Here is a 27951-nt window from a genome sequence, read left to right as displayed (position 1 = left end):
TTTTGTTGTTGTTTTGTTTGTTTAGTTGGTTGTTTTTCCTCACCAGTAATTTCTTTAACATCTGCTGGGGCTGTGGGATGTGAGTGGTGTGTGCCTTGAAGGATTTGAAAAATTGAGAAACTACTTTCAAACTTTCAGACTTTCTACCTCATGTAGTAGAAAGAAACTAGTTAAAGTTCAGTACATAACGTGTGCTTAATTTCATGTGAGTGTTCCAAGTTCAGCATAGCTGAATGCCTCTTTGTGAGCACAAGACAAATTCTTTCCTGATGGGGAATCTATGTCAAGGGATGGGAGCCTCAGAAAGCATTGTCTATGCTACTTCTAGGGTTCTACAGCAGAAGGTGTATCCTGTCTTACTTTCCCCAAATGATTGTATCATCTGTCATCCAAAGTGTTTTGGAAGTCTTTGAGGGAGCATCTGACTAAGCAAAAAGCTGACCACAAGACTGTGCTATAGTTAGTGGGCTTTTAGGGTCTAGCAGCAGATGTAACGTCTTGTTGTATCATTAAGATAATCTGCTTTGTGGAGGCTCTTGGTGTGGCAAACATCTGACCTCTGTATTTTGAGAAATGAACAGGTGATTTGCAGTATTTGCTACTCTTGAAGCCTGGTGTCTAAATGAAATATGAGCAGCCAGTGTTTGGTTTTATTTGGAGTGTAGGAAGAGAGCAGTAGATTGCTAAAGCTTGCTAGGTAGTTTCTGCAGTGAATTGCCTTCTATTTGTTTGTATTTTAAAAGCTGGATATCTTCTGCAAGCATCTCTCCTGAGCTTATTCTAACACTTTACTATCATAATTATCTCAGAATAGTTCATTATGTGAATGGGTACATGTACTTGAAGCTGTAATTAAAGATGTTTGGTTAGTCTTGCCACATCTGATGGGCATCAAGCCAATGCACTTTGCTTCATATAGAGTTAGGATTCTGAGATCTCTCCAGGTATATATTTTATTGCATTGTTTTGACTTGTTTCAGTAGCTTTTGCTGTTTCCAAGAGAGTGACATGGCAGTAATTTGTGTGTATGTGTGTGTGTAGTGGTTGATTGGTGGTTTTTTGTGTTCGTACCTTTTTGTTATTACATTACATAATTAACTGTTTCTGTTTTGTGTGAAGTTTATTATGGTCACATCAAGGCCTTTTTTTGTGTGTGGTAGGCTCTCTTAAGTCAGCAAAAGACTTCAACGGGCTTTCTGAGCTTCCTTTAGGTTATGTTAGAATTTGTCTAGAATACTGAAGAAGTGAAGGAAACAATGGCGCTGTATTTTGAAGACCTCTGTTGGCACTGCCTGTACTGTGTGATGACTGAAAGTTTTGTAGGTATATTTAGGGTAGCCTTGAGTAGATCTATTGCACCTTACTTTGTACATAGAAAAAAAACCAACTAGGGATAGATGGCCTTTGGTTAACTCAGGATAGACTTGTATGCATGTTTGTTTGAAAAATACCATGCAAGCTTCCAAATTATTCTTAAAAATCATTTTACTCTAGGCTTGCTCACAACTTTGCATTTTGTTTAGGCATTTGAGTACATTTCTTCTGACACTTAGCTGAGATACTACTTTATTTCTAATACTGAATAGTAATATGTGCGTGCTTAGAATTTTTATTTAAATGTGTCTTGGTAGTGTCCTAAAAATCAGACACCTTTTGAACTTAATTCTGTTTGGTTTGGTGTTACATTCTGTTGGGCAGTCTTTGATAACTCTATGGTTATGTACTGTATAATTTTCCAGCAGGAAATATACTGAAGGAAGAATTAACAGATTTATGTTCATTCGTATTATCCTTTCTGTAACCGTTTTCCATCTAGCTCAGGGGAAATCCTTTTCCGTCTTTGGCTCCCCTTGCCCCCAGAGAATGAACAGCTCTCCTAATAGTAGAGGTGATTGGTACACTGGGACATTTCGTGTTAATTTTGCAAAGAAATCAGTGTCATACAAAGACAAACTTCTACAGCCACCAAGGGTTTTCTGTACTTTTTAAAGATGTATTGTCTTCGAAATAAACTGCTAATACTGTGTGAATATATTGTCAAGCTTTATTTTTTATTTTCAATAAGAAAGTTATTCTAAAGTGCACATTAGAATTTATTCTCTGCCTTAAACTGGAATTGTTCTTGAGAAAATTGATGATCATGAAAAAACTTATGTCCTTTAGCATCAGTTAGCATTGAAGTACCTTAATATATTTGATAGAAATATGATATCAAGCCAACCTGTTTGATTATAGTCTACTGTGAAGAGATGTTTGTACTGAAAGCAATGTAATTGGTGGAAATTAGTGTGATGATCATTGCTGTTGCTTCATGATTCGTATGTATATGCATGTTTGATATTTAACTTCCATAGACAAATATGTTTTTGCTGGAAAAAATACAATATCAATTTTTCTATATTTTAGATTAAACAAGATTATGAATCAGGTGGCCATTCAGCGGAAGAAGCAGTTTGTTGAACGAGTGCACAGTTACTGGTTGCTTAAAAGGCTGTCTAGGAATGGTGTTCCTCTGTTGAGAAGGCTGCAGTCCAGTTTGCAGTCACAACGGAACACACAACAGGTACGTGATCAGATGTTTGTTGATTAGGTTTATGCTTCTTGGAAATAATACCTCAGTGTTCTGTGAATTTGAAAGATTAAAGAAAAGAAAAAATTGTATTTCTATAATTCATTAAAAGATTCAAACTAAATTTCTTCTTTGACACTAAATAAAACGAGAATTTTTATGGAGTAAGGATTAGACATACTAGTTTATTGTGTTCAAGTTTGAACCTTATTGTTTGGTAATAACAACAAGAACAAGATAGGGAGTCCAAGGATCTGTTGGTTCAACTTCTAGATTTACTTTTGGCACAGTTTAGTGAAGTTGCAGACAAGTATAAGTTCATGCTGAAGCTTTATTCTGGTAAAATGCATAGTATCTTAAAAAGAAAAAGACAAAAAACTTTAAAATTGCTTAAAGCTGTTTGTATTTACCAGTCAGAATTTCTGAAAGCGGTTTCAGGATGTCAAGTGGAAGGTATTTGTGATCCTTGTGTAATGTTTGTTTACTAAAACAAATTTGATGGGGGAAGAAGCATTCCATGGTTTCAAATTACTTCTTAATGACCATGCGTTAGAGCTCAGTAATGATATGCTTTTGAAGGTGATGATATATCAGTGAGCAGCCCTAAACCCCAAAGATCTTGGCTTATGTAACACCGCACCTGCTGGAGGAACGAGGAAACCTCTGAAAGAATGATTTATGCTGTCACTTCTTTCTCTGCCTAGAATATAATTACTGGTATTGGAATTAAAAAAAAAAAAAAAAAAAAAAAAAAAAAAAAAAAAAAAAAAAAACTTGCAGCCCATTATTATTTTAAGTACTTAATTTTTCATTAAAAATAAGTTGTAAAAGTTTAGCTGTTGCTGCTATTGTAAGGTTGTTTGAAGCTGCTGTTTGGAAAACAGAAGTTAAAAAGTGCGGCTGATTAAGTCATATCTACAGTGAAGATTTTAGTTAGAACACCAGTTGCAGTCACAAAATGGTTTTGACTGACTTATGAATAGTAGGAGAAACTGTGATAGTGCTGCATCTTGATCAACAGCTTTATTAACGCAATTCTCTCTCTGGCTCTTGTTAAGTTACAGTCTCTGTAGGGAAAGAGGTTGTCCCCATATATTCACATCCAGCATGAGTGATTTCTGGATACAGTGACAGTGTTGATACGTAGCAGTTAGTAATATATCCTTTATGGTGGGAGGTGATGCTGAAGATGAGTTCTCAATTGATACATGATCTGTATGTCTTAAAAATGTGTCTCTCTTAGCACTAACAAATGTTGGTTTTAGTTTTTCTAGACAATTCAGTGCTGGGTATTTAGTAAGAACTAAGTTGATGAAATGTCAGAGTTTCTGAATTTAACTTCTGTCAGCAAGAAGTTGTTTCTGGGTTTGGTGTAGAAAGATTTGGAGTAAGACTTATTTCACAAGAAAGTCATATGAAAATTTGCTTGTCAGAAAGCTTTTGTGAAGTAAAATTTTTAAAATAAGTATTCAGTCAAAATTTTCACTAGAGAGATAAGGGAAACTAATGCTCCAACAACTCTTCTCAGCTTGCCTGAATTTATTTTAATTGAGGCATGTGTTATATATCAGGCAATAAAGTGTAAAGGAGGTTGGTGTCAGCTGGTGTAACTGTAAACGTTACTTTGCATAGTAGTGATGCAAAATTGGAGGCTCACTATTAAATTGTGAGCCAAAGTAATTTTAAGGAAGGGAGTGTATGTGTATGCCCGACAACAGAAATAAGCAAGGTGCTGTTGATGTTTTGGGTCACATCAGCAGATTTAAATGTATTTTAGAAAATAAATGTCATGTTTGTCTAATATACAAGTCTGTACCAGGTGAAACAACAGATTCAATTTAAAACAAAAAATCTTAAAAACAAGGTTTTTAATTGCAACTGCACCTTCATATTTAGCGAATTACTTAAGTTTCAAATGAACTATATCAGACTTGCTCTAGCAGAGCTGCATTCTTTTCTTGCTGTATTTAGGTTTCCTGACCCACCTTAAAACCAGTATGTTTTTGTTGACTTTCAGTAGGATCAGTTCCCTAATCTGATGAATTATGCAATTACACAGGGCAAAAGAGCAGGCTATTATATGGCTGCAAGCAAACAGACAACAAACCTCCTGCTTTCAGTCTAACTGAAGTCAGGGATTAGGATAAAACTGACTTAATAGCTTCCATAGCTACTTGCCTTTCCTTTTCTAAGATGTATGAAGTGCTAAAACACCGGGTAGATCACTCAGCACTCACATATCTATTAGCTATTTTTAAACTGCTGTTTTTTGCAGTTTTATTTGTAGAACCTTATGGCTGAAAAATTGCACAAAGTTCCTTTGCAGGACTATAATTACAACCTATTAGGCATGTTTTTGTTGTGAGTATCACAGTTTGTAATGCATGGTTATTGTTCACCAGTTCAGCTGGTTTTCTTTAGTCTGTCTTCTAGTTTTTATAACTGGTGGAATTTATTTATCATTTGATTGTTTAAAACAAATAAACAAAAACCATCAAAAGAAAGATACCACATATATATTGCATTATGCTAGTTCTGGGCAAGCATACAAAGCTTTGTGTTTCTTCCTGGGATTCTTAGGATATTCACTTAAAATATAATAATACTCTGACGTATGCTTATTTTCTGTACTTGGTACTAGTATTAGGACTTCTACTTCTTAACAGCCTTGTTTCTGATGAATTATAAATCCCTGTTTAATACTGTGGTTATTATTCCAGTGTTCTACCTTTTCTTATGAAAAAATAGTAAAAACAGGCAAAAAAGGCTGTTTTCTGTGTATGCAGGACAAATGAAGTACTGCAGTGCTACAGGTGTTTAGACACTAAAAAAAAAAAAAAAAAGGAAAAAAAAAAGGAAAAAAAAGAAACCTGTTGTCCAGGTTACTGGTGTATTGTTACGCTGCCTATTTGTAGGACTATTTGAAGTTATTTGAGAAACTGTTTTTCATTTCCTGAATTCAGAATTCATAATGGTCTTGTTGCTGTTAGAAACGTGCCCTAACACTGCTGGAAGTGGCGGAGGTGGACTGTGTTGAGCACTGGGATAACTTGTATTTCCTGGCTTATGTGATATTTCTGGAGAAACTGGTGATACTAGAATGGAATAGTTTGGTTGGAAGGGACCCACAAAGACCATCGAGTGCCTGACTACTGTGGGACTAATTCTCCTGGTTTCGGTTTTGATATGACAATACCATTTCAGATTTTGCAGCTTCTTATACTGCTGGGTTGCTACTTGCTATATTGCTTTTCTTATGTAAATAACCTTCGTTATAGGGCTGCTTTTCAGGTATGTAAATTTTGCTTTGAGCTAGACAGTTGAAAAATGGAAGAACTGTATTATGAACCTTATTACCAAGTGCTCTATTTAAAAAAAAAAAAAATTCAAAATTCATCTTTGCTGTGACTGCATTTCTGGAATTGTATAAAACTAGATTATAGAAAGTGATGAGTTGTTTTCACTTCCTGAAAATCTCTCGATTCTTTTCTTAGAGAGAAGATGATGAAGAAATGCAAGCCTTAAAAGAAAAGTTGAAGTACTGGCAAAGGCTGCGTCATGATCTTGAAAGGGCACGCTTACTGATTGAACTAATACGTAAGCGTGAAAAATTAAAAAGAGAACAGGTAAATAGAGTACCATTTTAATTTGGTGAAAGCCTTCTGAAAAGGTTCTGAAAGGATGACTGAGTATTCTCACACAGTTTTTGCAGTACAGAGATTATGCTATTTGTGTGTGTGCTCACACACAAACTGATAAAAAATATACGATTACTTAACAAGCCATTCAGCTGTATTTTCAAAGTTATTTGATTTCTGAAGATCTGTAGATTAATTGATCATCACATTTTTCCAATAGAAAGTGATTACTGAGTAGCACTTCTTCATTTTTCTGAAAAATGAGTGAACACTGCATCTAATTTGTAGGACATTACAGAGTTAACATAGCTGGGATTAAGATGAAAGGAAGTGATTCTGCAAAAAGATAACATTTTATATAGAAACTGTGAAAGTAGCAAGTTTGCATTTAGAGTCTTTAATTGTTCTTTGTTGTGAAACTTTGTGTGTTTATATATTTATACATTCACACCATTGATGTTTCATAAGAATCTTGTTTTGCCATATTAAAAATTTCAGTGTTGACAACTGAAGCTTAATTTTAAACATGTTACTTTTAAATTCTTGGTGTTTTTTGTTTTTTGGGTTTTTTTTCCCTTGTTAAAAACGAATTTATTAAATAGCTTTTCAGATAATTATTTATTTTTTGTTACTTTTTTAGGTCAAGATTGAGCAGGTTGCTATGGAACTTCAACTTACTCCATTCACTGTCCTCCTTCGGTCAGTCCTGGATCAGCTTCAGGAAAAGGATTCTGCTCGTATATTTGCTCAGCCGGTGAACCTTAAAGAGGTATGTTTTAAACTTAATTTTTTGTCAGTGTTTTCTTATTTTTAGCTATGACTTGGTGGCACCACAGTAGAAGAAGCAAATTGTTGCATCTTGTAATCAATAGCACTGTTATCTTCTAACCTCTATTCTGATACCTTTTGTTTTTTTACTTCTTGCTATGAAAGTATGTTTGTATACCAAAGTAAATTCTGGTGAATACTTGTACAGAGCGAAGTGGCAATATTCTGTACTAATAATACTAATCTCCTGCTACATGGTTATTTGATGAAGCAAATTTGAATAATATCTTAAAAATTCAAGTGTGGATGCTGTATTCATACTTGGAGGTAAAATTCCTTTTCATTTCCCCTGAAAATAGATAGATAGATAGATAGATAGATAGATAGATAGATAGATAGATAGATAGATAGAATATGTTACATATCTCTCCGTATATGAATATATTTGCATACGTACATGACATTTATACATATATATATTATACACATGTACATGTATAATGCATTTATATACCTACATTTATGCATATGCATACCTGAATTCTATAAATGAATAGTTTCAACATTTGTTAGTAGAGCTCTGATTTATTGCATAGGATACAAAGTCGTGTAATATGTAATATTGGTATGTAAATGTTTACAGTCTCAAGATATGCTGTTCTCAGCTATATTTTGTATTTATTGATTTGAGCTGTTATTTTCTTAAAACATGCGGAACAGTTAATAGCTGATATTACTTTACCAAGAAGATTTTATTATATTTTACCCACTGTTTTAAATATTTATTCAAAGGTTCCAGACTATTTGGATCATATTAAACATCCTATGGATTTCTCTACCATGCGAAAACGGTTAGATGCTCAAGGCTATAAAAACCTCAGTGAATTTGAAGAAGACTTCAATCTTATCATAGATAACTGTATGAAGTATAATGCAAAAGACACAATATTCTATAGAGCTGCAGTGCGGTTAAGAGATCAAGGAGGTGTAGTTCTCAGACAAGCTAGGAGAGATGCTGAAGGAATTGGTTATGATAATGAAACTGGAATGCACTTACCTGAACGGCCTAAACTTGAGTCACCACAGCCTTTCTCTTGGGAAGATGGTAAGAAGTTTTCTGAATTATTTTTAAAACCTGCATTTTTGGCTCCTCACATTCCAGGTAGATGTTTGTAATTCTGGCTCTTCAGGTTATTCACCATATTTCTTTTTCTCTATTGCAAACAGTTATTGAAAGATTGATTCTCTTCAACTAGGTCTGCCATAAGAAAGCATTGTCTTCCAGATTCTTTTTTTGACAGTGTTAAAGCCTAATTTGACGAGATACATGAAAAAGGTTTTTGAGTGCCTTATTTTACGTGTTTTATATAGTCATAGGTTATGGAAGATGACTACCAGCATGGATAAGCTTCAGTGCATTGTTAAATAACCTACTCAGTTCTAACAGTCAAGGACACTGGCAGTGCTGGGAATTAAAGTGACATCTAGACATACATGCTGATTTTCTGAGATTTTGAAAATGAAGGAGAATTGTTGACATTATTTTTGCATTACTATAATCTTGGTCTGTTCCTTGATAAGAGTGAGATCATCTAATAGGGTAGAAAAGGTTAATTGTCTTCTTTCTGACCTTGCTCTATTACTTGTACTTCTTGAGCAAAATACCACTCAAAAAGAACTGTAGCAATATTGTACAGTAGGAACTTATGCCAACATAGGTTCTTCACTGAAGATAGTAAAGCTAACTAATACTGTAAGCATTTTAATAGCATTTTGATTGCATTTTTTAATTCCAGCATGTGGGGTTTTTTTTTTGTTTTGTTTTGTTTTTGTTTGTTTACTTATTTTTCTTGTTGGAATTTTATGTGGAAACATAAACACATTTTCAACTATATGTGTTTTGACTTAAGTTGATAGGTTACTGAACCCTGCAAACCGAGTGCATATGTCCTTGGAAGAACAGCTGAGAGAGTTGCTAGAAAAACTTGATCTTACCTGTGCAATGAAATCCAGTGGATCAAGGAGCAAAAGAGCAAAGCTGCTAAAGAAAGAAATCAGCAGTATTCGCAACAAGTTAAGTCAGCAACACAACCAAGCTCCTCAAATAGAATCAGGTATTGGAAGTTTTGAAGAAGAAAGTGCAGCACTAGAACAAGATGGAGAAGAAGAAGGTAAGATTTTTAATCCATGTTTTAATTAGTACTAGTAGTTCTTCAATAAGAGGCTATATTTCATTTTTAAATGGGCAGATAGCCACTTATGTACAATAAGTTTTTAAGAATATGAGAATGATCACTTTAATGAAAACCTCCTTTCACAATAGTAAGGCTTTTTGAAAATCTGGTTATTAAAGAAGGTAAAATACAAACAGCCTGATCAAAAAAGGAATCAGGAAAGTCTGAGTGGAAAACAACTTTAAACTTTACAAAAACACTTAAAGACCAAAATATATATTGGGGATCATGTGAGCCTAAGTCAACAGTGCTGAGAATGCTGGCTGTTGTACTGCATTTTCTAGCTTTTCTATCCTCTCCTCTGCTAAGACTCTGGAAGGGCAGAGTTCGGAGAGTAGATTTGTTTGTATGGGTTTTTTTTGTTTCCCTTTTAATAATAGTAGCTATCTATTGATTGGAGTTATCAAACTTCATGTTGTTGAATCAGGGCAGCGAAATCTAACCAGCCCTTTCCCTTCTGTGTTTCTTCCTCCTGAAAACAGTGGTTTCAGAACTATATCAGCTCTCTGCTAGGCCCCACTGATTTCATTGAGAACAACTTGCTAGAAATGCCTTACTATATATTACAATTGAATGTCGTATTTGATTCTTCTATTTTAACTTAAGTTAAAAAACTCCAGTTTGCAAAATAAATTCAAGTTTTGAGTTTTTGTTTCTTGTTCATCTCTTTTCTGAAAAGCTAACCTATTTTTATTTAGGAGCATTATAGATGTTTTGAATGACAGTATTGAGAGGGGGGAGGAAAGAGCAGAAGGGAAAGTGCAAGCGTTTTTAATAAAAAATACAGTCTGGTGCAGATTAATGTTGTTAGCATGTTTGAGAGGTGAAGTGAATAAAAAGACTGTCCTTAACTGCCATTCAAACAGTAACAGTTTTTGGTTCTTACTGTAGTTAAGAATGATTTCCAGATATGTAATGTGCTTGAGATTTGAGTGACAACAGTTAAAAGAAAGAAAAAGGTAGCTGAATAGGCATATGACTTATCCTGTTCTGAAGCTGTTAAAAATTCTTAAGATGTTTTATGGTATTTTATTTATTTTAAACCTCTTTCAGATAATGTTGCCTCTGAATATAGTGATTTAGAAATTTAATGTACTTTGCCATATAATACGGACACTAACTTGTAGCTTAACATTTTCATTACACAGCCCTTAACTTCTGCAGCTAGTGTGCAAATACTAGTCCTAAAAGTGAGCAGTAAATGTTTTTGTACATTATAATACATTATATATATATATATATATATATATATATAAATAAAATATGGGCATGATCCAGAGCTGATTGATACTGTTAAACTGAAAAGTAGTTAGCTATCAGTTTTGATGTGGAAGTTACTTGAAGGAAAGAGAACAAATTTCAAACTAAGAGAGATGAGGAAAACAGTCATTAGAATCCTCTACCCAGGATCTTTATGGGAACTGACTTTAGAAGTGCTGTGAATTACTAGTTTATCTTACAATTCTGTTTTCATTTTCTGATTATGTGAGAAACCTGGTAGCAGAATAATCCAGTGAAGTTTATTTTTTCATGCCTGAATAGTCTTTTTCTTTTTTTCTTTTTTCTTCAGTGCTTAAATCTTTCTGGGAATCTTCTCTTAATTATAATTGTGAGAAAATTAGAATTTGTTCAAAAAATAACAGTGACGTTCCATATTCTAAACATTGGGCTTTTTTTAATTGGCACTGCATTAAGTAACATAATTTAGCACTAAGTTTTATCTAAACATTTTCTTGAAATATTACCAGTTGTAATACTCGTATGCTTTCAAAGGATGAGAGTGTAGCTGAACTATTTGATAAGCACTGTAGTTTTAATATGAACTGTGCTATGTACAGATGTACCTTAAATAATGTGCCAGGGTTTCTTCTAACCCTGGAAGTCATTAATTTCAGAGTAAGCGTTGCTAAACAAAAGCACAAAATTAATTGATTAATTAATCCTCTACATATAGAGGATTTAAACCCTTGCTGTTTCATCTTGCTATGTCACCTGTCATCAGGTGACATAAAATTAATTAAACTTTAAAATTTCATTTGATAGTATAAACATTACTTTGGTGTCATATAGTTGTTCTTACAGAATAAGCATCTTCTTTTGTCGTATTTCACTTCTTGATAGATTATTTTGGGAACTATAAAGATTTTAAGGTCTGTGTTCCAGCAGGTTGGGTAGTCCTCTTGCTTCTATTTAGGAGTGCTACAACAGTAGAATGCTTATTTTCATCATTTGAGATGGGAAATAGAAACTGGTTTTATATGCTCACACTTATGTCTCCATTGTCTTCTCTCAGTGTGAAATTATTAAATAAACTGGGAAAGATAATGGGGGGAATAAAAGGGAGGGTTGAAATAAAGTTAAAAAGAGGACGGCTTTTCTGATTTCTGTCAGGTCTACACTATCACATCAGAATTTACCAGCTAGTGCCTAGTAGAGCTGCAAGACTTTGGGAGTGGGGTGTTTTCTGTTTGTTTTTTATTAGGGTTGGTTTGTTTTTGGTGTTTTGTTTTGTTTTGTGGATAAAAGTACTAGTCAAAACCATAAGCAGCTTTGCAGAAATTGCCTTTCATACGTTTTCTGTTGCACTTCAGTTCACTCTGGTAGATCAGGTTAAAAATACAGTTTTTAAATGGTTAGCTGATTAAAATTTGTCATAGGCAGGTAAGGTGCATTAAAAAAATTGTATTTTGTTTTTTATCAAATATTTTACTTGAATGGCAGTGTAAGTGCATTTAACATAATCATCCACCACCCCAACTTTCTATTTAAAAGAAAAAAAAAAAAAAAGGTTTTCTTAGTTTTTAGTTAATGAAACTAACATAACTGCATGAGAAGTAAGAAGTACCAGGCGTTAATTGTTAACACCAATTATAAATACCTACTTTTCTATCCGTGTTACATACCCAGTATAAAAGTAGGAACTACTAACTAGGACAGATTGTTGTTAGTCAAGAATTGTTTTTAAAATGTTATGCTTTGTTTCCAAACAACAATTTATTTGGTGGGCTGCACATTTATAGTGAGTTTTATAATAGACTTTATAACTACAAGATTTCAAAAATCACACTCTATTTATAATTTTTTCAGGAGATAAATCTCCCCCTAAACTTGAACCATCAGATGCATTACCTCTTCCTTCAAACTTGGAGACTAATTCAGAACCACCAACCCTCAAACCAGTAGAACTCAATCCAGAGCAGAGTAAGCTTTACAAAAGAGTAAAATTTGATAATGAATTATATAGCACTTGCATTCAGAAAGAAATAAATGGACACACTCCAGAACACTTACTTGACAGTAATCTCAATGAGTCGACTGTTTCTGCTGTAGCTGAGTCATCAACTGATGTAAACAGACGTACATCCATTCTCTTCTGCAAATCGAAAAGTATAAGCCCCCAAAAGTCTGCAAAGAACACTGAAACCCAGCCAACTTCTCCACAGCTAGGGACCAAAACCTTTTTGTCTGTAGTCCTTCCAAGGTTGGAGACACTTCTGCACCCAAGGAAAAGATCAAGGAGTGCATGTGGAGATTCTGAGGTTGATGATGAGTCCCCTGTAAAGCGCTTGGATACAGGTAAATGTTACAAAACTTATTTGAATGGATGCATCTCAAAAGTTAACATACCTGTAATTGTTAATCTTGAGATTCTAGCACAAGTATTTCCCTCATAGTTGAGTAATCAGGTGTAGCTATAGTTCAGAAAATTACTGATTCATTTTTATGTTAGCAGTTGGACTTAGTGAACCAAGTTTTCTTTTTTCACTGTTTTCATTTTGGCAATGTAATCGTTTAAGTTTACATGTCTGTGTGAGTGATGTTTTCATTTTTATTTACTTATATTTCTATTTCCTTTTGTTGCATCCAGTGGGAAATATGAATCAGCTGTTGTTTGTTGTTGTTTGTTTTTATTTTTTAAATTCCCTCTTAAATTAAAAGGAAATTTCATGTGATGTCAAAACTAGAATTTTTAGGAAGAACATGGAAGATGTGTTTTCCATGTATAACTTCACTTTGCTATAATGCTACTTTGACCACAAACGGATTATAGTGTATGAGGTGCTTTGTACAATTATGTATGTTATAGAAGTGTTAAAATCCAAGTGATAATGATTTTTCTTGTCCTTTTCTTCTGAAGTCTGTGCACTTCAAATAGATAAAGAATAAACACAACATTGTATTCCTAGCAAGACTTATCTAAGCTTTATGTAACAAGGTTATTTTGGTTGTGCAGTGCAATTAATTGTGACTTAGAAAAACTATAGTCTGTCTGTTGTAGGTACTTGAATAAAGCCTTATTTGAGGAAGAACAGCAGCATTAAGAAATTACCCAAGTGTATTTCCTTAATGGCCCTTCCTATGACTTTTATATTACCTTCTAAAATAAGCACTATGTTCTGTTAGACTGAAAGCCCACGTGTAGGTTTGAGAAGAGCATGCGATTTTTCTGACTTTGAATGAAAGACATAGCAATGTACTAAAAACTTCTGTTGTGAAGATGCAAGTTTTTCTTGTTAGTGATCAATCAAGAAGGGAAAATATTCTAATGCTAGGGAAATAAAACATGAAAATAGTAAGATTTGGTATGATGGTGTTTTCAGGTTATATTTTTGTTTCTTTCCCTTCACTGGGAAATCTTCGCTTGCCTTTCTTTGAAAGCTTGGAAAGAGCCCATAGATCTAATCTGAACTTCTGTTCTGAAGTAGAAATTGTGAGTAGGCAAGAGCGATAATAGAAGTGTATCAAACTGTGTTAATGATGCACAAAGCTTTGATTTCCAAATATTCAAATGTACCAGTCTTTAATCTAAACACTAAAATTATATATCTTTCTATAGATTGTGCTTTATCATGCAAAGCGAATCATTTTATGCTAGATCATTCAAGGAACTAGTCCTGAGCTTGAAACTTTTATTTTAAATATTTTTAAATTTTAAGGAAGACTGATTTCATTCTTTAAATAAGTAAATCAAGCTGCTTGACTACGTTTAAAATCTATTATGTTCCATTTCTCTCTGTGGAGTACATGTATGTAGGACAAATATGCTTTTAATTTGTATATAAAAAAAAGAAAATCCAAAACTATTTGGATTGAATTTTCTTTTTTAATCTCCTTCTAATTTCAGTATACTTTCCATTTCAGAATTTCCAGGCTGTTTTTTTTATTATTATTTCGTTTTCTATTTTTTTTTTTTTGTCTTCTTGATTTGTTTTTTAGTGTAATATATATGTATCAGCGATGAGAACAAAATCCAAAAGGATATTTTTTAATTTTACTATTATAAATAATAATATTAATATATAGGGTCTTTCTGAAAGTAATGCAAATATACATGAAAATTATTTTGACCTGTAAGTGTTCTAGTTTTCTTTCAAAGTACCTGCTTTCTTTGAAGTATGTATGGTTTCTTTTAATGTGCCAACTTGTTAAATCTTGTTTCTGTGCTTCTTTTTTCATTTGAAACAACAAATTTTGATTTTACATTGCAGATTTTCCTCACGTTATTTTCAAACATGCCTTCATCGTAGTTTGAGCAATTTGAATAGGCAGTTATTTTGAGCTCCAGTTCAGCAAGAAATCAGCACAAATCCTATCTGCTTTTAAAGATATAAAATTAGTTAATTATTTTACTTTTGCATATGCAAGCTGTTGTAGATTCATGCAGATGTCTGTGTTCTGATAAGATTTAAAAGAAATAAGATGGTGTATACAATAATAATCTTCTGTTTGGGTATTTTTTTTTCACTGAATTCTAATTTAATACTTCTATAAAGAATGTTTTCCCTTGAAAGAATTCAGCAGACATGACTCTTTTCCCTTTGAAGTCATGGTATAACAGATAAGGCTTACTTCAGGCTCCTTATGCACATCCTTGTAGTACCTCCATGAGCAATCACTGTAACTTCAGTTATTATTGCACTGGTATGAATGTTAAATAACCATAAGAACTTAATGTACAAGGCTTTGAAACATTGATCTCTAGAAAGAATAACTGACCAAGTGCTGCACCCTGGCTGCTGGGTACATATCAGATTTCTTTCCTCTTCCTTTTTGATATGGTGGATTGTTTCATTCTCTTCCCTACTTCTTGCACATTATTTAGAGATGCCTTGTTTTGTCACTCACATTTTATACAGGAGTCCTCATTTTATATCACTCTTAAGTTTTCTTGCATGAGGTTCAGAACAAGACTCCAAAGATTACCTAGCTAGGTGTAGCCATACCTACTTTGTCTGATACTGCCATATTCTCATAGACAGCTATTTACTGTTCTCTCCAGAAGTACGGCTGAGGTTATGCTACTTGCCAGTTAGTTAAAAGAAAGAAAAATACAGGATATGTTTATACTCTGTTTTTTGTTTTTTTTTTCCTAGCATTTATCAGTAATAACTGGTTATTGCACAGCATCACTTAATCCTTCCAAGAAGAGTGGAAGAAAAGTAGCCTTTAATATTCTGGCCTTCTTTTTTATGTGAATCATTATATATATATATATATATATATATATATATATATATATATATACACACATATATACATATATACATATATATATATATATACACATATATACATATATACATATATTTATGTTTATATATATATATATATATGAATCAGTAGTTTTCTACTGGGACATTATCCCACACATATGTGATTCATCTTTCTTCATAGCTGCTGTGTGGAATTTGAAGATTACATAACAAGGAAATGTGTTTTAAAATGTTTGATACATGCTTGAGGCGTCTTCTTATTGTTTTGTATATTATCTAACAATGTCAAAAAGATTTTTACTTAGGAAATTCTGGTCACACTGGAGATCACTATATAATTCTTGAAGTTCAGGCATGTCAAATCTTAACTGCAAGTTAAATGACCCTCATAAAGTACTTATATCATACACGTGCCATGTATTTTGTTGCAAAGCTGAATCCTTTTCATCAGCTTGGATTAGCATCCAAAACTTGATTGCACAATAGAGCTCATCAATGAATAGTTTCATTAACCATTTGAAATTTTGCTTTGATCAGTTATCAATTAATGAATGTAGTTCAGATAAACTGGAAAAACTGTTTCAAGATGCCTTTTAATTATTACAAAATGATAAATCAAGTTCAGATTAAATTTTCAAGTTGATCTTCGTTTTACTGGATCACCTTTCTTAAATACAAGGTAGTAATTTATACTTACTGTGTTGTTAACCCACATACTTTAAGCAGAAACAGACTATGCAGATTTTAGTATTGTGAAGCCATCACTTGAACTTAACATAAATTGAAGGTTGCAAATAATGACTATTGTAGTGCAGTACAGCCGTTTTCTGATTTCTTAACTAGATAACAGCAGTACAGTATTTTAGTTTAAGTTCAGTTACTCGGTATTCTTCACACTTGCCACTGCACAGATTTCCTCAGGGCTCTGAACCAAATGCAAGCATGAATTCAAGTATTAACGCAACAAAAAGCACAGATATGAAGTTGAAGGGGGAAACTGTCATTTTGCAATATATACTTTGCACATAGTTGTTGGTATACAGCAAACATGATTATGCCCTATTAAATCTATTAGCAAATGTTGGCCTTTTTTTCTGCCTGGTCACTAAAAGATGCTCTCTGGCAGATAAGAATTGTCTTGAAGCAACCTGTATGTGAATTCCACTTTTACTTGTTACATTTTGCTCAATTTTATTTGATATAATAAGGACAGGTTATGTTTGGAATGAATCACAACACAGGTTATTTCTTAGATTCTTCAAGATATTTATGTTATATCTTTGACTCTGAACACAAGTCAACTTGATGATGAGTCAGACTTCTTTTGTGTAGAATTCAATCACCATTCTGTAAAAGGGAGAAAATAATAAAACTAATGCTTATCTAAAAAATTAACTAAAGCTCCAAACAACATTCTTAGCTGAAGATGGCTTGGTGGGGAAAAAAAGAAAACAGATCAGAAAACAGAATCCTTGGAAGTGTAGTTAACATATACAGTGTTGTCTTGAAAAGTAAAAGTCAGCAACTTGTCTAGATGTCAGTAGTTTGAGTCCTGTCACGCATTGAATTATGCCTATTTTTTTTCTCTAGATGCATATTGATTGCTTTCTGTAAAATAATGAAAATTAGATATTTAAGCATTTAGTGATGTCTAAAATCTTCAACTGCCTGCCGAAAGTATAAGACATTTTAAGGTGTATGTTCAGAGAAAGCATCAAGGACTGTGTAAGCTTGGAAAGGGAACAATTCCTTCCTGTTAAGTTTGTCTGTATACGGACTACGGGAGTTCATCTGCTTAGTTGTCAGGATAGAACTATGCACAGCAGCATGTAAGTACCAAGCAGGCTGAGAAAGCTAAGTTGGATTAAAATACTAGCAAAATTATTGGGGAAAATGTCTGTGTTTCTTGGATGGGGCCTTGGGGGTGGATGTGAAGTGTTTTTATCTTAGTGTATGTTATGGCTATGAAAGCTTTAGACAAGAATTCTGACCATCCTACTGAATCTTTTGCTAATTTGGTTTCATGAAAATGTTTAAGAAATAGGATAATATTATTAATGCAGGTACAGTGAGGTAAGTTTTTAAGTCAGGAGAGAAGAAATACAAACTATTTAAAACCTGTTAAGAGCTGCATGAACATTTAAAAGAATAAATTCTCCTTTTGGCTGATTGCGTCTAAAGATCCCTGTTAGATTCCTCACTCTGAAAAACTGCCTGCTTTTGAGTTGGTATAAATTATTAGAAAAGAAAGTTTAGAGCAGTGTAGTCAAGAACAGTGGGACTTGATGAACAACTGGATAAATGTTCTGTATTGGTGGAGTGAATTAAAGTGTACAGTTAAGAAGATTTCCTTGGGTCTTAGATTCATCACTCTCTTTGAAAGCACTATGTTTTGGATTATTTTAAAGATACTAATTTTCAGCACCCAACTTAGAATTGTTGCTTTCTAAGATCAGTATAACTCAATTTTCTGTAGTAATAATAAAAAAGTTCTAGATGTCCTTCCTTTTTTTTTTTTTTTTTTTCTTTATGCTGGTGGAATTATGAGTTTTCCTGTATTTCACTTTTTTTGGACTGCTTAAGTCATTTCTTCGCCTAGGCTTTCCCTTTTAAAAGATAAAATGTCATAGCCTCCTGTGTGCTTCATCTGCAGCATATAGCACTAATTCATTTTTTTGTTTGTTTGTTGCTAACAATGGGATAAGAACTGTGAGGTTTGTTGAATGTTTAAAAAAAAAAAAAAAAAAAAAAAAAAAAAAGTGGAGATCCATTTTATGTTTATAAATTAAGCATAGCACTTGCCTTCATGGCAGTGCTCTGTGTAGATGACCTTCCTTAAAATTCAGACTGATATCATAAAGTTCCTTGTACTGGGAACGTGCTGTACTGGAGTTCGTCAAAATAGCATTTCACAGATGAGCCTTCTCTCTGACCCTTTTTGGACATACTTGCCTTCAGGTCTGAATTAGGAGATGAAATGAACAATCATAAGAATGAATATAGTGTTTCCAGCACTAACTTCAGGCAGTGAACATGTAAGGGAAAGATACATGCGCCTTAAGGCTTGTTCTAGTATGACTGGAGAGATGGGGAGACAGTTCCCATAATATGACATAAAATGTTAACTGCAATATGAAAATCTCTCTTGCTCCCTGTCCCTCTCTTCCCCCATACATACCTATATTGTTTTTTGCATTGTTCATGTTCTTTGGGGATGACAAAAATTGTATGGTTATGTGCATAAAGAGATGCTTTCCATAAAGAGGGATTGTGAAATTTGGTATTATGTACTCTCTCGCTGTATCATATATGCCCTCTGAATCTGTCCCTGCTGAGATGTTATTCTTATGTCTAGTTTGGTCTTTAAATCAGTTGGTTATGTGTTACTGCTCATTTTTTTCTCGGTACAATGGTTTGTATTCACCTGAAGTGGAAACAAAACAAAAAAATTAATGAACTCATAAATTATGAATCCTCCATCTGTGATACATTTCTAGATTTTTCTGTTTTGATAGAGCAAACTTCAGCATTCAGGAGCTTCTTACTGTTTTATCAGCCTTCAGTCATTCCCTTTATTACACGGTCTTTCTGTGCCCATATGTTTTTCTAAACTAACAGCCCTCCAGGATGACTTGGATGGCACCCTGCCATTGTGGAGTGCTGACTTAAATACTCTACAAAATAGAGGTACAGAGGGAAAGTGACTGATTAAAGTTTCTGCCGAGGCAGTACTATAAGCAGAAATAAGAACTGGAAGTAAAAGGAAACTCATGTTTGAAGGCTTCTTTCTGTGAAGGGAAATTTGTTTAGATAGTCATTACTGGCAGTTACATGACATTTTGTCAGAGAAGAATCTCTTTTCTGAGTTGCTAGGTGAATTCATCAAAAGCTCCTAAAAAGAGTTTGACTTCAGCCTTTCAAGTCAGACCTCAGGAAAAGATTTATTTATTTATTTATTTTTCTCTTGGAAATACCAACTAGAACGTAGGCATTTTTTTTGAGCCAAGTAGGATTGAAATAGAAAGAAATTGAAGAAATTATACAGTATTTGAATTGTGAATTTATGTATGTTTGTGTATACTTTTAAAGTAGAAAAGAGTGTGTAAGCATTTTTACAGATACAGTGATTGGCAACTGCCGCTGATGCTCCATGCTATGGGAAAATATGATGCTAGCCTTAAAACTGAAATTCCTTTTATATTCTTATTCTCTAATGCTCATAGTCCTCTATGAAATCATACTGTTCATGAAATTACAGTGGTATCTTCTAAGTAGCAGCAGTAACTCTGGCTGATTTAGGAAAAGACAATTAAGTTAATGCTGAAAATCTGGGGAAAATATGCAGAAGATATTCTTCCTGGCTTATTAGCTCCCTGTGTTCCCTACATGTACAAGTTCTTCCGTTTATGCTTTGAAGTTTTTCTTGTGGCTAGATCACAGTAGGAGCTGTTGTTATAAATTACTTAATCTTTCAGGGAAAAGAAGTAAAAGCAGTGATTTCTCAGAAAAGACATACTGTAAATAATTGGTTGTTGTTTTTTTCTGTTTGCTTTATTTTTGGTAATTGCTGAAGACCATAAAACATCTACAGTATTAATCAGTGTTAGGTTGACCTACATGTCAGCCAGCATAAGAAGGTGGAAATAATAACTACTTTGTCTTTCAGAACTTGAGCAGCGTGTCAGTACTAAGTAGTTGTTTGAGTTATGTTTCTTTGTAACTGGTTTTCAGCTTTTTATTTCACTAAGACACCATTAGAGATGGTAAAACTCACAGATTTGTTGATGAAGGCATGTAGTACGTGTGCTTCAATTATGAATCCCGATTGAAGACTCATTCAATTCTGAATGTTGACAAAAGCAAGCCTAACAAACTTCTTCGAAACTAAGGTTGACTGCTGGGAAAATAACATTCTGCCAGTGGAATACAGTCAGTTGTGGTGGGTTGACAGTCGCCTGTGCTGCTGCTCTCTCCCTCCTCAAAAGGATGGAAAGAAAATATAATGAGGGAAAAAACCACAAGATAAATGCATATAAATGAAAAAGGGAAATAAAATGAAATAAAATTGCTTCATATCAGCAGGCAGTGTTGTCCCACTTCTTGGTAAGCAGGGCCTTGGTACATAAAGTGGTTGCTTCAGAACACAAATGCCTTTCTAGCAAATGTATGTGCCACTTTTTCATTTTTCCTAGGCTTTATTGTTAGGCATAACATTGTAGGGTATGGAATATTGCTTTGGTCAGTTGGAGTCACCTTGTTTCCTCTCCACATCTTGCCCACTGTTGTCTGCTGCCCTGAGAGCCAGCTTTGTTGCTGTGCCAGCACTGCTCAGCACTAGCGAAAACGTTTGAGCATTTTCACTGCTCTTTTAGCCACAGCTGCAGAGCACAGTGGTGTGTGATCTGCTGCTGGGGAAGTTGACTGCGTGCTGGCCAGACTCAGTACATCAGCATACTGTACATAAAATCTAAGTTCTAGTCATTATCACGTATGCACAGTCCTGTAATTTTAAGAGTACGGGTAGGTTTTTACTGTTAACAGAGCTGATGGCGGAAATCAATGTTCTTTTTGAAGAAAGTCAGCTATACTTTCTTCTCATTATCTCTTTGTTACTCTGTTAAACAGTAGCTGCAGGAACTTCATGCTAATTCAGGGACTTGATTCTTATTTGATTTTTTTCATTGATTTTTCTGGTAGCGTTTCTAAGGCTTCACAAATGAAAATGGAATTAAGGGACACGTGGTTGAGAAGCCCTTAGTCTTGTAGGTAAAAATATTTTGGGAAATTTTTAACTGATAACTCTCTTCCATGTCTCCTATGCAGTAATCAGACATAGTTTCTTTGATGTGCATAAGGAAAACTGTACTTTCTGTTCACGCTTCTGGAACGAAACTGAAATTAAGAACTCACTTTTTAAACACCTTTAAAAAGGCAAATAAACTGTAGGCTACAATTGTTGGAAGTGCTTATGTAAGATAGCACTGAAGTTCATTTGTCCATGTGTGTGGTTTTTGTTTTTTTTCTTTCCTTTGGATAACATGGCCAGTAATTGTGTTCCCTGAATTAAAGTAATACAATTCAAAGAAGACATTCAAAGAAGAAGGGGGGAAAAAAAAGAAAAAGATTTCCCTATTTTAAGAAAAGTAAGTTCTTAGTAAGTTCCGAGTCTGCATTTGAAGGCCCTGCTGGACAGCTCTTAAAGACTGCTGGGCGCTGGGTTTTCTGTATAAGTTCAGTTCATGGGTAATTCTCATGTTGTTTCACATAATATATTGAGAACAAAAAATAATATTTTTAAACTTAAGCTTTTAACAGTAACTTTTTGTTTTTTTCTCTTTCATTCTTTTTTCTTTTTTGTTTGTTTGTTTTATATCAGGATTTTATAGCTGTGAACATAGAAATCTGATTTCAAGGCTTCATAGTTGACCAAGATAAATTGTCTGAAGTATTAATGACATCCTATGGTCCTTACGTTTCTTGTATCCTGGATGACTTGTATTGTTTATACTGTTTATAAATACACACTTAGGTCTTGTATTTTTCAGTCATCTCTGTATGTTTTGCATATCAAAAATCATATCAGCAAAAGCTGACTAAAGAATTCCAGTTTTAATTTTTTGTGCTTGCACTTCCTACTACTATCACCATTATCATCAGTTTTTTCCGTGCCATCAAAAGAGCTGATAATCTCTGGAAAAACATTTTTAAAGAGTTTTCTGCTTGTGAACTCTTAGCTTTTTTGTTTGTTTGTTTTTTGTTTTTGGTTTGTTTTTTGTTTTTTTTTCTGGAATTTTTACAAAGGCTTTCATTAGTGTTGCCTCTCAGCTGTATATTTTAAATTGTCTCAATCATCCTGCAACACAGTAATCCCATTGTTGCAGTTAAAGGTGCAACAGACAACCCTTGTGTCTTGTGGAAGTTGCAGATATTAAATATTGATCAGTTTTCCTTTCTGTTGTGCAGTTCTCACACAGCTGTTCTAGCAGATACGTAGTGACTTCTTACTCCCAGTAATGAAAGCAAATCAGTAGATAGAGGATGAATTCTTAAGCTTTCTTTTGAAACATATCAAACGGATCCCTCTATGAGCTACCAAACTGTATTCATTACCTAAACCAGATTTTTTTTCTGTCTTGGATCTTGAAATCTGCTGTTACACATCATATGGATGCCACATTGGGCTCACATTCCTTTTTTCTGGTGTTTTGTTGTGTGGTTTTTTGTTTGTTTTTTGTTTTGTTTTTTTTTAAACATATGGTTGGCCATATTCAAATTTCAAATAACTTCGGTTTTAAAACCTTCATCTCCAAGGGGACACTTCACCCCAAACTTTGTCATCGTCATGTTAAGAGGAACTGGTTCCCATTTTGTCTGACTTCTGTGAGAACAGTTTAAAGGACTGAACTCTGTCGTGCTAAAATATCTGTCTGAATATTCTGAAAAGAATAGTAGTTTCCAAAATAGTTACTGCACAGAGTTTACAGTAGGAAAAAGACATTCATAGGGTTACTATGAAGTTCACTTTTGCAAACTTTTTGGATGTCTTCCTATTGCTACAATGCCTGTATTTTCAAGGTCTCAGTTAAGAATACAGCATCTTTCAATTATTTAATGACTTAAAGTGTCCCTTTATCCCCTTTCTCTGTATACCTATGTAAACTTAAAATAGGATCATCTCCCCCTTCTAATTCTTACTATGGGGATTTTTAGATGGATTTCAAAGCTGCTCTTGATGTATATCATACACATGGAGATTGTATTCTGTGCATTCAATGACTTTGTTTCTGTCCTTTTTGTTGAAAAAGAAGTGAAACCTTTCAGTCTATTTTCCTACTTTGGAAACTGAAGCTGAGTATTAGAATATTAGAATACATAGAACACATATCATTCTCACTGTCTCTGGGCACTGCTGTAAGGATGACTATTTAAGAGGTCTGTTACCTTTCAGAGAGACTTAATGGCTTTTTCACTGTCTTCCAGGTTCTCATATTAACTAATATCATGCTGGGTATTTATCTCTTTGGATCCTAATTATTTTCTGTTATCCTCAACATGGAATGGAATTCAATTAAATGATCATTTTGGAACACAGAAAGACTATTACATTTGAAGTAATTATTTTGGATCATGTTGGAGACACCAGCCATCTTTAAAACAAAACAAACAAACAAAAAAAAGAATACTGTTGGAGGAAGTCTTTGACATATATGATATGTTCTTCATTCAATATATTGCCCCATTTCCGTAAGTTATGAAGTTGTACATGTTGTAGTGTACGTGACTCAAAATAGTCGCAGAGTTTTACCAGACCCAGTGTTCTTATTCCCTGACCATGCTCAGTGAGAGCGGATTAGTTAAGAATGTTCCATCTTCATCTTTTTCCCAGCCCAAAATCCCAGTCAAATCTTCCTTGGAGAGATAAATTGTACAGTAGAATGTTCTACTTATTTTATGTGTTTATGCATCTTTTTCTTTATTTCTTTTACTGAAGACTGTTGCTCATTCTGGGTAAGTGTACAAGTCAAGACTTGATTAGTCTTGGCTTGGCAAAAACAAAATAGTGTTATCTAAGTAAATTTTTGAATGTGCCCACTTTCTTGGTTGAAATTCTGTAACTGTTTTTGGCAGTTCTCAGCTCTTCAGCTATGGTAATATAGCACATCTTATATTTTGATATGTATAGCCTGATGCAAAGACAAGCATAGTGAAATTTTAATTGCTTTATAATTATCTTACAGAAGTTCTACTTATTTCGAATATCGAAATATCTACTATCGAAATATCGAATCTACTATCTAATATCGAATCTAACTATCTAATATCTAATATCGATATCTACTATCGAATATATCGAAATATCTACTATATCGAATCTGGGGAATGGGAGATTTCCCTTTAGTCAGGGAAGAGGTGGTCCGTGAGTGCTTAGGAAACATTAATGTCCATAAATCCATGGGACCTGATGGGGTGCACCCGCGGGTGCTGAGAGAGCTGGCGGAGGTTATTGCTAAGCCGCTCTCTGTAATTTTTCAAAGGTCTTGGAGAACTGGGGAGGTGCCTGAAGACTGGAGGATGGCCAATGTCACCCCAGTCTTCAAAAAGGGCAAGAAGGATGACCCGGGTAATTATAGGCCAGTCAGCCTCACCTCTGTCCCAGGGAAGGTGATGGAACAGCTTGTGCTGGATGCCATCTCCAGACAACTGGGAGAAAAGGAGGTTATCAGGAGTACTCAGCATGGGTTCACCAAGGGGAGGTCGTGCTCGACCAACCTGGTGGCCTTTTATGAAGATGTCACTAGCTGGGTGGACGGGGGGAGAGCGGTAGATGTAGTCTACCTTGATTTCAGTAAGGCTTTTGATACGGTCCCCCATGACATCCTTATAACAAAGCTGAGGAAGTATGGGATAGATGAGTGGACGGTGAAGTGGATCGAGAATTGGCTGACTGGCAGAGTGCAGAGGGTTGTCGTTGGCGGTGCGGTGTCTGGCTGGAGGCCTGTGACTAGTGGTGTCCCCCAGGGGTCTGTGCTGGGTCCAGTCTTGTTCAACATCTTCATCAACGACCTTGATGAGGGGATAGTGGCCACCCTCAGCAAGTTTGCTGATGACACGAAGCTGGGAGGATTGGCTGACACGCCTGAAGGCTGTGCAGCCATTCAGAGAGACCTGGACAGACTGGAGAGCTGGGCAGTAAGAAACCGGATGAGGTTTAACATAAGCAAGTGTAGAGTCTTGCATCTCGGTAGAAATAATTGCATACACCAGTACAGGTTGGGGGAAGACCTGCTGGAGAGGAGCTCTGCTGAGAGGGACCTGGGCGTCCTGGTGGACGACAGGTTGGCCATGAGCCAGCAGTGTGCCCTTGTAGCCAAAAAGGCCAATGGCATTCTGGGGTGCATTAAAAAGAGCGTAGCCAGCAGGTCAAGGGAGGTGATCCTCCCCCTCTACTCTGCCCTGGTGAGGCCTCATCTGGAATACTGTGTCCAGTTCTGGGCTCCCCAGTACAAAAAAGACAGGGATCTCTTGGAAAGAGTCCAGCGGAGGGCCACAAAGATGGTGAAGGGCCTGGACCATCTCCCCTACGAGGAGAGACTTAGGGAACTGGGTCTGTTTAGCCTTGAGAAAAGAAGGCTGAGAGGGGACTTGATCCAGGTTTATAAATACCTGAGGTGTGGGAGCTATAGTGGCGAGGCTGGTCTCTTTTCAGTAGTGCGTGGGGACAGGACTAGGGGCAATGGGCTGAAACTCCAGCATAGGAAGTTCCGCACGAATGTGCGCAAGAACTTCTTTACAGTGAGGGTGACGGAGCACTGGAACAGGCTGCCCAGGGAGGTGGTGGAGTCTCCTTCTCTGGAGATATTCAAGACTCGCCTGGACGCCTACCTGTGCGACGTGGTGTAGGGAGCCTGCTTTGGCAGGGGGGTTGGACTCGATGATCTCTAGAGGTCCCTTCCAACCCCTATAATTCTGTGATTCTGTGATTCTGTGATTCTGTTATTTATTTTGTTGCAGCAGAACTACAAACTGAGACTGCAATCTAAAATGCACAGTTCTGTATTCTGTGGTAGCATTTCATATGTTTGTGCATCATGCTGCTCCTTGGATTATCTTGGATTTTGTTCCTCTTTTTTCATTTTTCCAAATTTATGCCATCTTTCTGGAGTTATCTTTTCCTTCTTCAGTTAATGTGGAAAGATAAGAATATTCTAAGTCAGTCAGTCTGTCTTAACTTCACTTTAAGGACAACCTATTAGTGTTAAGAAACAGAAACTTTCCATGATAAGTACAGTTTTCAGGGCAGAGAGAAGCCTGTGGATAACAATCAACCTCATCTTTGATTTCATTTAAGTTTACCGTTGTTTTTTAGGATTATTTTTGTATGACTGTGTGTTATGTGCCAGGATTGATAAAGCAAGAAACTTCTGATGTAAAAATATGAGTCCAGAACTGAAGATAGTAAGAAGCAGTAACTCTGTGTTTAAGATGGATAGCAAACTTAACGATTTGTGAACTTTTATTTTATAAAAAAACAACATTCAGCCTTTGAGTGAACCGCTTTTTTTTTTTTCTTGCAGAATCTTAAGATGAGGGAACTAAAAAGAATCCACTAATGAACTGTTTTAGTTTGGTGTTTGGGATTTTTGTTTTGCTTTGTTTTTAACCTGAGGTTTCAGTGAAGGAAGTATGTATAAGTAGGTTAGAATCTGACCAAATGAAGCTTCACTTAGTGTTAGCTCATTTGAGCTTATGACATGATGAGCTTTTGCTAAATGTAAATAAGTGGCTCATACATGTTTCTTGCAAACTTACCCAGACTAATGCTGCAAAAGCATTAGCATTTGCTAATGAGTTACTTCTCCTGTAAATATTCTTTATTTGACTTTCTTAGTAAAGCCAGTAAACTATGAGTTCCTCAAAGCAAATGGGAATCTTCTCTAATTTAACTTATTCTAGTAGCTAGAGGAGATTGCATGTTTTCTTTGTTCATTGGAAAAAGATTTTTAGAATGTTCTGGAAAAGAAATTCCTGGTTACAAAATATGTAAAGAGCGATCTACTCTGACAGTAGCTTCTCCTGTTCTTGTCTTCTTGTGCTGTCCCATGACATCAGAGGCAGATGTTGGTGTCATGGCAGTAGAGGCTGAGCCATCCGCCGGTATTCTGTTGCATTTTGTTGCCATGTAACAGATGGCAGCAGTCCATCAGAATGGCGTCTGACATGAATGGAACTTCATATGAAGCAAGGGTGCGTTGTTGAATTCCTCTATGCAGAAGAATGGCACCCACTGGCATTTACTGACATTTGCTGAACATCAGTGGAGACCACTCAGCAGATTTGAGCACAGTGAGGTGGTGGTGGTATGTTTCAGCAGTGGTGACAGCAACAGTGGGTGTGGATTTTTACTGTGTTCCTGTATCTCTGTCATAGCTAATAGTGGTGACTATGTTGAAGAAGAGTGTTTTGTAGTGTAGAATTTGTTCTATCAGCATTACTGTGTTCTTTGTATGTGTTGTATCCATGGCAATAAATAGGAGGCATTACTTTTGGAGTGACCTACATAGTATATTCGTTCATTTTTTGCACATTGTTTATATCATAAAACACAAGAATGTTGTGTCAGGATTTCTCTGTTGTTGGGTCACATGGGAACTGCTGCACTTGTGAGAAGAGTGTTTTGCTTGTTTGAAGCGTTGAGGTCTTCCATTCTAAAGAAGTTGTAAGGCAATATTCTAAGAGCGCATTGCATA

At 35.1% G+C, this 27951-nt stretch overlaps 1 protein-coding gene across 4 annotated transcripts in view; it reads left to right on the top strand.

Moving 5' to 3' along the window:
- The window catches only part of BRD1 (bromodomain containing 1), a 63521-nt gene that overhangs the window by 21237 nt on the left and 14333 nt on the right, over positions 1-27951 (top strand). For 2 of the 4 annotated variants that reach the window (XM_072327090.1, XM_072327091.1), the window contains exons 3-8: positions 2407-2563; positions 6064-6195; positions 6848-6976; positions 7768-8080; positions 8886-9146; positions 12297-12785. In XM_072327090.1, the coding sequence (XP_072183191.1) occupies positions 2407-2563; positions 6064-6195; positions 6848-6976; positions 7768-8080; positions 8886-9146; positions 12297-12785 (1481 nt within the window). The remainder of the gene's footprint in view (positions 1-2406; positions 2564-6063; positions 6196-6847; positions 6977-7767; positions 8081-8885; positions 9147-12296; positions 12786-27951) is intronic. The other 2 variants (XM_072327092.1, XM_072327093.1) reach the window with 2 other exon arrangements.

The sequence above is a fragment of the Excalfactoria chinensis genome, chromosome 1 (assembly GCF_039878825.1).
Source record: "Excalfactoria chinensis isolate bCotChi1 chromosome 1, bCotChi1.hap2, whole genome shotgun sequence".
NCBI classification, from domain to species: domain Eukaryota; kingdom Metazoa; phylum Chordata; class Aves; order Galliformes; family Phasianidae; genus Excalfactoria; species Excalfactoria chinensis.
This window is presented reverse-complemented; position numbering and strand designations above follow the sequence as displayed.